Below are 12295 nucleotides of genomic sequence, written 5' to 3' on the forward strand. Positions count from 1 at the left end.
TATTATTCATGCTCTTTTCCAAGCACTCCTTTCCCAAAGTCACATCCTCCTTTGGAGGCTTTCAAACATTTTACCTTAAATTTGGTTTTATCAAAGCCTGTGTTGTTCAGATCCCTGTACAGGACAATCAGAACGTTCTGTACAGAAGACCTTCTGTCTTGCATCACCTCGTGACTTACTTCTAAAACAGGCTTTGCATTTTCTGAGAAGTTTTTATATTCACCAGATCTTTGAACTGAAAGAGGCTCACACTGACTGACGCAGTGGAGTAGAGGGAGAATGAAAGAATGAACCCTGCTACTAACAGTCTTATCATTGCTTCTCTCCTGTTAATAGCTGAATTTTAAATACGACCAGATCTTTAGACTACTTCTGGTAGACCCTGCTGATTCAGTATAATTACACTTTTAAACCATCATCTCATCATCAAACGAGGATGAGACATAACCTGCTTCTTTGACAAGGTTTTCTTCCCACAAAATCAGGCTGCTAGCAACCATATCTTCAGCTTCTAGTTCTGTGTTGATCAAGTTCTGAATTAGCCTCTCAATTATTCTGTAGAACTGACAGGAAAATAAACAACCTGTAATTTCTCAAGGCTCCTTTTTTACCGAGTTTCCTAATAAACTGGAATCATGCATTGAGTCTTCCAAAGTTTTGAAATTAGCCAAATATGCCACAGAAACAAGGATGAGGAAAATCCCTGCTGAAAGTCACTTTCAAGGTCTAACAGTGGAATAAACAACCTCATCTGTTCCAGAAGGAAATGGGATGAACACACAGGAATCAGCCCTGCAGCTTACTGATAAAACTACTTTCCTTCAGAGTTTTTAACCTCCAGTGCTCAATGGTTGATGCAGTCAAGTCTAGTTTTGTTTGCACACTCATACCTGACGATATTGTTTCTCCCAGCATTTTCTTGCAGCGCTTACAAATTACTCTGGTATTTTCCTTTGATTTCTGTAGGACAAAGAAATATCATTTAAATGTCTCTCTGATATTCTGAAAAAGGAATGCATAATTGTAATATAATCTACAGAGTAGACAGTAAACTTCATACTTCTTTCTGTTCTCTTTATGTTTACACGCACACAGATTTGCCTTCACTACTTCAGCTCTCTATAGCTGGACGTGCTTGCAAGTTTCATACTAGTTTTAAAATTTGGCAATATATCCTGACCTCACAGCAAAATAATGCACATGAAATGAAGTACTCCATAATATATACATAAAATAGTATGATGCAAAGTGAATACCATTACTCGGTAAAAAGTTCTAGCCACTCTGGACAGTTTTATATGAGTCAAATACCAGTTCAACATTCAGCAGATAGTAGAAAATGTCCACAGACTGTTTTGAATTACTAGAAAAGAGCTGAAGAACACAATATAGCATGATAATCCAGAAAGATGCAGTCTATTCTGTTCTTGAACAACCTTTCTCCCTCAATTCAAGTAGAAACAGAAAAGGTATTGACAAAGAATAATTGTCAGAGGCGCAAAACAGTCTCCATATGTGGCAAGAAAATACACGTAATAGAAGGAAGCACAGAAGACAGAAAACTGAGGGCTATCACTGAGATATATAAAATCACTAATGTTTAGGAAAAGCTGAATAGAAAGAAAAAACATTTGCTCTCATAGCTCATGCCATAAAATTTTAGAATCGCAGCATCAACTAAGTTGGAAAAGACCTCTGAGATCATCGAGTTCTGTTTGCATCAAAGAAAAGGAAAGCATTTGTCACACAATGCATAATATAGTTTGGTACTCACTATAGGAAAGTATTTTTCATAGTGAAAGTATACACAAGTTCAGAAAGTCTTCAAAAATTCAGAGGAAATGTTCATCAAGGTCTTATTAAAAATAAAAAATGTGGATAACAGTTCAAGGAGTCTCTACAATCTCCAAAACATAACTCAATACTTGCCTTACTCTTATGTATCCATTACTGCCCTTTGAAAAAGATCTCCTTTCAGCATGAAATCTGCCCTATAACACTCCTGCTAATTACAGTGTTAATATTTAAATTCAGTATCAAACAAGTAAACACAACTCCTACTTTAATCCAGAGTCCAAAACTGGTTCTGTGTGGGCTTATTAACCTGGATGTAGCACGCTACAGCTCTGGTCTGAAAGCAGTACATATATATAACGTCTGTAATGGTCACAAATGACGAATCAAACTAAATGGCCCAGGGAGAGCCCAAGAGCTGACTACGTTGGAACTACAGCCCCCTTGTTATGGAGATCAGAAGAAATATTTGGTTCATATATATATGCAGTTACCCCCTTTCCCAATTCCCACCTTGCTACTCCTCTCAAACATACACAGTAAAATCACTTGCTTGATGTGAAAAACAAGGATAAGTAGACAAGGTTTTGTGAATACCAGTATTTGAGACAGGTACAAATACTGCACAGTACAAGTATAGAATATATACAGTACTTCCTTGAAAGCTACAACTTGAGTATTTTTTTCTGACTACAGTTACAGATGCTGGCTGAGAATTGTGCAGCACGGTACTAAAAAAACACCACTACCTCATTGGATCATGCTTCAATGGAAAAAGCAACAGTTCTAGCTTGACTAATTAAATCAATATATCTATTTGACAACTTGCAGCTGCTGGCAATCTGCAGGTGGAGGTGGATCACAAGCCTAATATTTTCTGTTTCTATTTCTAAGGATCCCTGATATGGTGTCAGGGAAAAAGAGTTTCCCCAAGAGATACTATTAGGATGCTGCAATACCATGTGACATTTAAAAACTATGTTACACTGGAAGACTAATAGATGTGAAAAATATGTTTGCAGTGGACGGATGCTGTCTTGGTCCCACTGGAGTCTGGAAAACATTGTTTAAGCACCTCTGGTACATTCCTGCTACTATTTTAGTCATAGGCGAACACTTCCCAAAGAACTGCAATGCAATTAGAAAAGAACTTTCATACTGGGGCAGGCTGCAACAAAATTATCTGAAATGAGAACATTTATGCCAATAGCAATCCGTCTTGCTTGTAACTTCCTATTACTTATATTATGGAAGAATTTTCTCCTTCAGTATGAGGGTTTTTTCCTTATTAGTCCAGTTTCTGCTGGATCTTAGAGTTTTGCTCATTTGCTTGGCAACTGAGTGATGCTGGAAATAAGCAAACACAGAAATGAGAATTCACTGCTAGTATGAAAGATGTAGAAAGAGGGATTTGACACAAACAAGCAATACATTCTCAATTATTTTTTTTTTTAGCTTTATAAAGACTTGGGAAAATCGGAATGTGTTGTGGTTTCAGATGTGGCTGTCTTACATTCCTAGGACACAGTAAGGACATTGAGTTTCTTTGACTGTTCTGTCTAGAGAAGGGGACCTGACATCCCACATTATAGCTCTTCATGTTGACGTTTCTGAGGCATTTAAGGAAGCAAACATGAAAATTCATTACACTAAACTACTATAGTATGCCTCTGACATAAAACAGCCTTCTCCCTCATTTAAAAGTCCTTCTGTTATCCTGGTGTGACTCACATCTCTGTAACATCTTTTCTGTAACATCTTGTTCTGCATCCTTTTATTATGTGTTTGTCTCAAAAACAATCCTTTGCTGCCAAACATTCTCTTTGACTGATGAAGAAGTGGGCAGTATGAACTCCACACACCCTGCCTCTTCCCATATTTGTTCCTGTTCTTCTAAGATCTCTTTTAAGACTGCTGAAATGTGAGAATTCATTTTGGGGACCTCTGGCAGAAAGCATTGTCCTCTTTGAAATTCATAATCTTCTACTCCACCTCCTTCTTAAGGAAACTTAGAAGAAATAACTCCAATTGTCACAGAGTTAATCCAAATTAATCTGCTTCTCCCATGCTGATATCCTTTCAGGGTACCAGTCCTTATTTTCCCCTCCCCATATTCTGCTTTTCAAAGAACAATGGAACAAGAAACGAAGGGGACCACAGCAGTAAGAGTTGGAGATATGGACTATAGGACAAAACTGTTCCCCAGGCATTGCACCAGCAAATACTGAATTGTGAGAATTTTACTGGGGATAATACAAATCACTAATAAGCAGCAGCAGCAGCAGATGGAAATCAGGGTCTCTGGTGTTAGTTCTCAACAGATTAAAAGTTTCACGCTGGGAACCTGGATATAGAAAGTCATCAGTTGTTACAGACACAAACTGCCAAGGTTGCAGTGGTTCCCATAATTGTAGAAGGATTTCAATAGTTAGGTTTAATACTTGGTATTGTGAGAAAATACGGCATCTTCAGGCCCAACCATTGTCAGCATAAACGCAGACAAGCGTTATGGAAATGTAGGCTTTGATGAACTAAATTCCTGGATGTTCTTCTGGCAGAAGAAAAGATTACTGCTTGAAATTTTATACACGTGCTATACCTCCAGGATGAGTAAAGCACTGAATTTTCTTTCTTCATGGGTTTTATCCCGCCATTGAAACATCAGCATTCCTAAAAATGTTTTTTTCCCTGGAAACAACAAATTTTGACATTTCTGAGCCAAACGACAGCCTTCTTCCTAGAGACCCAGCTGATGAATATATCCCATCCTGGAACACCTCAGAAACATCCACACAAAGAGCTATAATGTGACATGGCAGGCCCCCTCTCTAGACAGAACAGCCAAACAAACTCAATTTCCTTCTAAGAAGACAGCCACATCTGAACCCATAACACATTTCTAAGTCTTTCTAAAGTAAAAAAAAAAGAAAAAAAATTCCCACCTTCCTGTGATCATACTTATGGTTATGCATCCAGTCATAGTTTGAGAAGAAAAATAATTGTTACTCCAGTTTCCTCCTCATTCTTTGCTCCACTATCCTTTGACAAACACCTAACCCATTACAGTTATTATCTTACTAAATTTCAATGCCCTTCTGCCCTTCACTCGGGATATTTTTGGGGGAAAACTTTTGGGTTTAGAACTGCATAAATGTAAACCTCCTAATTCAGTTTATAGGACAAAGGTCTTCTTGCATATGTAGGTCAATATCAAGACTGTGCTGTGAGATTAAGAAACGTAAAACATAGCATAGAATATTTTCTGGCTTCTGTACAACTGGATGTCAAGAACTCTCAATGACCTTCAAAACAGCTTTGTAATACATACAAGTTAAACAAGCCAGGAAATAAAAAAATGTACTTTATAATTAAAAAAGTCTAAATGCATTCACCTGAGAATTATATTAAGAAAATACTTTACCAAGTTGAAGCCACTCTGCGAAGCATGGTGTCCAGTCTCTGAGCAGCACATGAGAGATTCAGGCACATGTGATTCATTTCCTGAATTCAACATAAAAAAAGTGTCTCCAAGAAAACAGTCATCATGCTGAGGGTGCAAAGTGCTTCTGGCAAAGGGGTTAGGGTGACAACACCACTCTTCAACTAAATCATTCCAGTTTTCACTCGGTAGAGGAAGAACTCTAAGAAATTTCCTAAGAGGGAACAAGAAACAAACATTTCAATATATTATAATTCTTTTCTAAGATACTAAAAGAGAGCTTAGACTCCTGACAAAGAGGAGGAGGAAGGAGAAGTATGGCATTTTCTCAAAAGAAATACTTGACTCTTTTTTCAGTCAAAGGCACTTTCTTTGGGTGAATTCTGAGAAAGCCATGGCTGAGTGTTTCCTGCCAAGTTTGTGATAAAACATTTTCCAAGGGTGAATCTGAAGTGATTATAAGGCAGAATTTGGTATAGTCTTATCTTGAAATGAATCATATGTCACAAATAAAACAGTTCTACCCAATCATGCAAAATACAGCAATGGGCATTTTGCAATTACACTTATTATTACTTGCACCAAATGTTGATATAAAACCAACAGAAACAGACTCATGCCACAGCAAGATTCAGCATGTACTTTGAAGCCCTTCAGAGTCAGATACCAGACTTTGAAAAAGGTAAATCCTGACAAAAATACCACAGTACATCTTCATTAAAAAAACAGAAACAAACAAAACAACAAACAAAGGATAATGCAATCTTAATTCAGATTCCAGTACTCAGATCCAACTTTCAGAAGTCATATTAAAGAAAACACAAATCCCTTTCTCCTGGGTAGCTGTAGGACCAAGGCTGCTGCTTCAGGACATACCAGACTTTGCCTTTGTTATCAGTTGTACTGGGTTTGCATTTTCTGCTCTCTGCCTAGTTTCCTTAAATGCTTTCCTTTTGTTCCCCTAGTTATTCTGCTGTCACCTGAAACTTTTACACAGAGTTTCTTGATTCTACTTCTTACTTTAAACTTGCAAATACGACTTTGCTTATGGTACCACTCTGCAAATAAAAACACAGCTGCTAAGCCAATAGTTAGACGTCCTCCCTTTCTTGCAGTTCCCAAACTAACCCTTTCTGAGGATGTCAATTCTTCCCATTGTAGTTTCTTGTCCCTTTGGAATTGTTCAATAAGTAAAATCTTTTATCAAAAAATCCTTCCTTCTAGATTGACAATACATTTTAAACTGTGCTTGCCCTACCTGCAGATGAAAGTTGGAATAACTCGTCCTCTGATCCAGCTTTACCATAACTAAGATAACCTCTCAGCACTACCCATCTCTATCTTTATTTTCTGTGTTCTTATGTATTGCCTGAGATACAACCCAATACTGCCAAGGTGAGACTTTAATTCTGGTATTAGCCTAATGACTCATTCTTCACCAGCCTTCACAATTAGTTCCAATTCCTGGACTCACACTGTAAATAAAAAACTATGAATTGCTCTTTACACTAAAGAACAAATAGCTGGTATTGCTCAGCAACGTTTTTACAAAAGTTACATACAGGAGAAAAAAAAGCCAGCGACTACCTTAAGCTGCATACTGAAGCTGTCTCTATTCATTACATCACCCTTTCTTTACTCTCACAGTCTAAAGCATCAGGATCTTCACTTCTTTTCCAACAAAAGCAGTTGCTCCAACCAGTAGGAATTTCCTAAACAGACTCTCTTAACTTTGAGCTATACCGAAAATACAGCATTTCCACTATATTTTAGGCTTTCACCACTCATAGGCAGGAAACCATATCCTGCATCATCAGAACTGGAAAAATGTAACACTAACGAAAATGTAGTTTTCTGGAAAAACAAACAAACAAAAACAACTTGAGGTTCACTGGGTGCTGACTAAATTGAGGCTGCTAAACACAGTGATAAAACCTAGCAGACAGGGGGACTTATGTCCCCAAACTTGCTCCTAACAACAACTGAGATTCTACTTAAAAATAGTCACCTAGGCTGCCTTCATGGTCAGAGCAACAAACAATTTTTAGGTTGGGACCTTTCCCCTGTCCAGCTGAGGAGGGGAGTAATAGAGTAGCTTTGGTGGGCACCTGGCATCCACCCACCACAAACCTTTAAAAATTTCTTCATGACAGAAATAAAGCCTTAAAGAATTATTTTATATATGAGCTATACTTAGCCCACCTGGAAGGAGAGAAAGAAAAATGAAAGCATCTCAAATTCTTTGCAGTTCTTACATCGTGGAAGAAAACAAAAATCTAATCACTTCGTCTAACATGGATAATGTGAGAGTAATGGAGAAGAATCAGAGAACATCCCCCTAACCTCTGAAGAACAATCAGATTCAAAGAAGGAAACAGACTGAACCAGAGGATTTCAGAAAATGCATAGTCAATTTTCTTGCACCAAGGAAGGTTTACTTACATTTAAACCATTCCTAATATATTTCTCTAATCCAGCCTTTAAAATGATGGCTGCTTACACAGTCTTTAACAGTAAAACATAAGCTTTAGAATAAGTTTGTGGCAGGTTTGGATTTTTTTTTATTTTTAACCTGAATTGCTCTTGCTTCAGCTGAAGACTACTGGCACCTCCTTTGCATTAACTTCTTTGATATTGGAAGAGTCTTATGTCTTCTCCACAACTTTATCTAAACTAAATCCCATTTATTTCAATTTATTCTCAAAGATATAATTTTCTAGATCTCAGGTTTTTCTTATTACAGATCCTTTTCTAGTAATTTACACTTTAAAAAAGTTCTCCTTCACACAGTTATGTAATTTCAATCCCTCCACCTGTGTTGCCACTGTCATACTTAACTCTCCCCAAAGAAATGAACACATGAATTTAGTAGCTGAAACCTCTGACTATGCTACTCTCTTCCTTTTGGAAATGCTGGGACAGAAGGTGTTGGATACACTGGCAGTTCCACTCTTCTACCCTTGTCTTAGTCTTTTTTATTGGCAACATTCAAGGGGCTCAGAGGTTCCCTGCAAGAAGAAATGCCAAGTAAAGAGCCATGAACACGCAGGTTTTTTTGGTTTTTTTCCTTTCTCAAAAATTCTGCTTGCATTATATTATTGGATTCAGAACCAAAAGATTTAAACTCCATGCATATGAATTTGATGTGCTGAAATTCAAAAAACACCCACTGAGATATGAAAATATAAAAGTGCAGTATGTTTTGAAAGCAAACACTACTGACTAGAAATTAGAAGTTTCACTACTCTGCAAATGTATCAAAATAAGAGTTACTACTAGATTTTCTGATGAGAAAGAGAATTTCTGATTTCAGAAGAGAAAGCCAAAAAAATCCTCATTCAGTTACATTCAGGCTAGCCATAAGTCTACACCTACAACAAGAAAGTAACAAAGTATTAGAAGTCACACAGATCACAAAAGCCTGTAAGCACATAACAATTCTTATACATACAACTGAAGCTGTCAAAATTGTTCATCAAAAGAGCCAGATAATGCAGCAGCTTTTTTACTGAAATTCTCATTCACTCTGCAGACTAAGGAACAGAGACGAGGCCGAGTCACACCTCTAAGACAGAGCTCCTGTGTTCTCCAAATTCAGCACCCCAGAACTATGTGGAGGTAGGATTTGTTTAACAGATAGAGGGCAGCTGTGGTCAACATCGCCATTCGGAGCAGCCACTCTATAATTACAGCACAATGACTGAAGAAAATTTACAAGCTACTGCAAAGAACAGAAGAGGATGCCTGAAGTGCAGAGGAAGAAAGAAATCAAGAATTAAATGAATGGTTAAAAACTGCTTCAGGTAATTTTGCTTTTTGTCATTCATAGTGCTTCAAATGTGTTCTTGTCTATCAATTTCAAGACAAATAACTTTTAGCATCCTCTAAGTAGACAAAATAACGTGAATACGAATCACTATGGCACTTATTGCTATAAATACAAGACACTGCAGTACTCACCGGTCTTTTACTATGATGTCACCACAGGACTGACAGTAAAAGACGTATTTCTTGTGGGGTTTCAGGCTTTCCCTCAGAGTAAAAGCCAGATCTATTAATAAAAGCAAACATATTAATCTTCAAAAAACTGTGTGAAATTTTCAGTCACTTGTACAGAAAAATCCTGCCAAATACCTCAAACCAAGAAAGAAAAATCTAACAAACAATGCGAGATGCTGACATTTGAAACACAACCTTCATTTATTTACCTGTAGGAACAAGTATCTAGATTGAGGAAAAACTTGCCATCTCCACCTCATGCTTCATATTGCTGAATAGGAACTGTATATGTGAACAATAATTTTCAAGGTGCAAATCCTCTCCACAGGGGGAGTTGAGATATAGATATCATTAGAGAGATTGTATAAATCAAAATTCAGTGCCACTCTTTTGTAATGATATTTCTGATACTCAATGTCTCTGCAATATGAGGATACACCCCAATACGTAACACGAAGTAGTCAGGACAGGGAGCAGAGGGAGGCACCAGTTTTAAATCTTCAGGCATATAAGAGGCCAGCCACTGTAGTACCAGTCCAGGAAAAGATAGTGAGCAACGGCCTCTGCAGGCCAGCAAAGCAAAAACAGTCTCACAAAAGCCTGCTCAGACAACTTTTCCAAATTAAAGAAGAAGCTATAAAAGCCTCCACAAATTATCCAGCAATATTAAGTGGAAGAAAAGTAGGACTTTAAGCCAAGCTCTATGTATGAATATGCTCTGCATCGCCCACTTTCTCAAATTTAAGAACCAAAGTATATTCTCAGCACTGGCATTCAGTACTTGAAATTTAGGATTCAACCACAAGAGAAAAGTACTTTAAAAGGTTCCAGAATTTCATGTAAGAGACAACTGGTTTTGCATAGCAATATTAGCATTAAAAGTTAACTAAGATTTTCCAATATATACATTGATTACCATGTGGTTCACAGACATGTTTTTCACTAGTATGAATTTCCAAGGTAAATTTTTAAAATTTCATCACTGGTCTCCTCAAGCATGTCTCATTAATAGGACACATTAAATAATTTTAGTATAATCAAATTTTTAAAGCACGTGCATAATTACAGATTAACGTAAAGATACAACCTCAGCATATCCTAAAATCAACAGAGCATTCCAGTGCGTTTCTGGTGCAGAAATCATTACTGTATATCACACACTTTATTGGCCATTTGTACTTTAAAACCACAGAATGGCAATTCTGTGTTATTTAATATATCTTTCTGTGTCACATCATATGCCATGAATCTAAACATATTGAGCTTCAATGCCAGGACGAAAGAAAGCACCAGCTGCACTACCATGCTTTCTATTTATTGCAAAGACATCCTAGACCTGAATTAGCATCATGGAAGTAAAGAAGGTAATTTGCAGATTTTACCTATGACATTAACCTATGCAAACCCCAGCTATGAGAACAAAGAGCCTCAACACAAACCCACAATCCTTTATGATTAAGCGGTCAGGGATGGACAACCTTAGTCTGATAGCCTGGATGAATCAGATTACAGCATTTTTGTAGTGACAGGACAAGGAGTAATAGGTACAAATGGAAAGAGGGGAAATTTATGTCAGATATTAAGAAAAAATTCTTTATTGTGAGACACTCAGAAGAGGTTACCCCCAGTGGACGCCCCATTCCTGGAAGTGTTCAAGGCCAGGTTGAATGAGGCCTTGAGCAACCTGGTCTAGTAAGAGGTGTCTCTGCCCATGGCAAGGGGGGGTTGGGACAAGATGATCTTTAAGGTCTCTTCCAACCCCTTAATATTTTATGATTTTCAGCTACTAAACATGAAACAGGAGAGAAATGAAATGATTTGGAAGTACTACGGGGAAGCATAGGTGGAGGAATTGATTCTCAAAACTCCTACAGTCCATGTTTTCCTTTTGTTACGTCATTCTAATTGCACTTCAATATTTTAAAAGTGACAAGTCCATTAAAATTTTCTCAGTTCCTATTTACACCTTCAAGTCAGAGCTAAGACAGCCTTTGAGAAACAGCAACAACACACACTCAGCGCGAACCACCGGCTTCAGGCTGAGGGGCGGACTGACAATGGGAAGAATCAGGGGTGTTTTTTCTATAGAACCTACACTACAAAGCCTTTCAGTTGAACCCGCGCTGTTTCACACCCCCCTCACAACTTTTTGGATGGCCGGCCCCAGCCGCGCCCCCGCCCCACCCTCACCGGCAGGGGGCGGAGGGCGGCGCAGGCGCATGCGCAGGTGCAGTCCGTCCCCGGGGAGGCGGCGGAGCCCGCGGCACGAGGACGGCGCCAGCCTGACCCCTGCCGGCAGCGCTGCCGGGGCGCAGCTCCCGCTGCTCCGCACTTCCAGGGAATCCGCTGACACCGACACCTCCACCGGCGTGCCTGGATCCTCTGCCGACGCGCTGGGGAGGAAAAGGAACGCCGTTTGCCTCGGGAAGGGGCCGTCAGGCCGAGCTGCTGCTTGACACAGGCCGACCTGCAGCTCTCCCGCGGCCCCAGTGGCGCCGCGGAACCCATGCGGTGAACCGAGGTCTCTCGTGGGAGCGAGGAGCAACCGAGAGAAATAAACTACCGTTCTCAGGAAGCATTTATTTGCACACTAGCCCGGGCTGTGCCGAGCCGCACAGGCAGACGAGAGCGGAGGGAGGCGCCCGTACACAACCCGTTCCCCCTCGTTCAAGGCTCAGGACGCCAGAAGCCAAGCCCGCCGTCCCCGCGCCGCGCCCCCGCCTTCCCCGCACGGCCCGAGTGGCGGCGGGCGGGCAGCGCCCCCGCACTACCGGATAACCAGCAACGCGCTCTGCGTCCCCCGCCTGATCTCCATGAGGAACCCTCCCGCCATGCCGGCACCGCGCAGCTCCAGGCGCGCAGGAAGCGGCCGCTCTCGCGGCCGGCGCAGGCGCGATGCCCCCGTTCCCGTCACAGCGCCGCCTGCATGGAATCATCATAGAATGACAGAATCCTGTAAAATCATCTAGTCTAAACGTCCTCCCAGCACTACCACTGTAATCCCTACACCCCTAAACCATATCACCAGAGCCAGATCCAGATGCCTCTTAAACAATCCAGGGG

General features: G+C 39.9%; 1 protein-coding gene across 4 annotated transcripts in view; it reads right to left on the reverse strand.

Moving 5' to 3' along the window:
• UBE3D (ubiquitin protein ligase E3D) overlaps window positions 1-12077 on the reverse strand; it is an 81989-nt gene extending 69912 nt beyond the window's left edge. For all 4 annotated transcript variants that reach the window (XM_027743210.2, XM_039385324.1, XM_039385323.1 and 1 more), the window contains exons 1-5: window positions 12004-12077; window positions 11423-11625; window positions 9194-9284; window positions 5216-5447; window positions 891-960 (exon numbers count right to left, since the gene is read on the reverse strand). In XM_027743210.2, coding sequence (XP_027599011.1) covers window positions 891-960; window positions 5216-5447; window positions 9194-9284; window positions 11423-11625; window positions 12004-12065 — 658 coding nt within the window. In that variant the 5' untranslated portion in view covers window positions 12066-12077. The remainder of the gene's footprint in view (window positions 1-890; window positions 961-5215; window positions 5448-9193; window positions 9285-11422; window positions 11626-12003) is intronic.
• Window positions 12078-12295: the final 218 nt, after the last annotated feature.

This window comes from Pipra filicauda, unplaced genomic scaffold (genome assembly GCF_003945595.2).
Source record: "Pipra filicauda isolate LSUMZ 115617 unplaced genomic scaffold, ASM394559v2 scaffold403_size635245_pilon, whole genome shotgun sequence".
NCBI classification, from domain to species: domain Eukaryota; kingdom Metazoa; phylum Chordata; class Aves; order Passeriformes; family Pipridae; genus Pipra; species Pipra filicauda.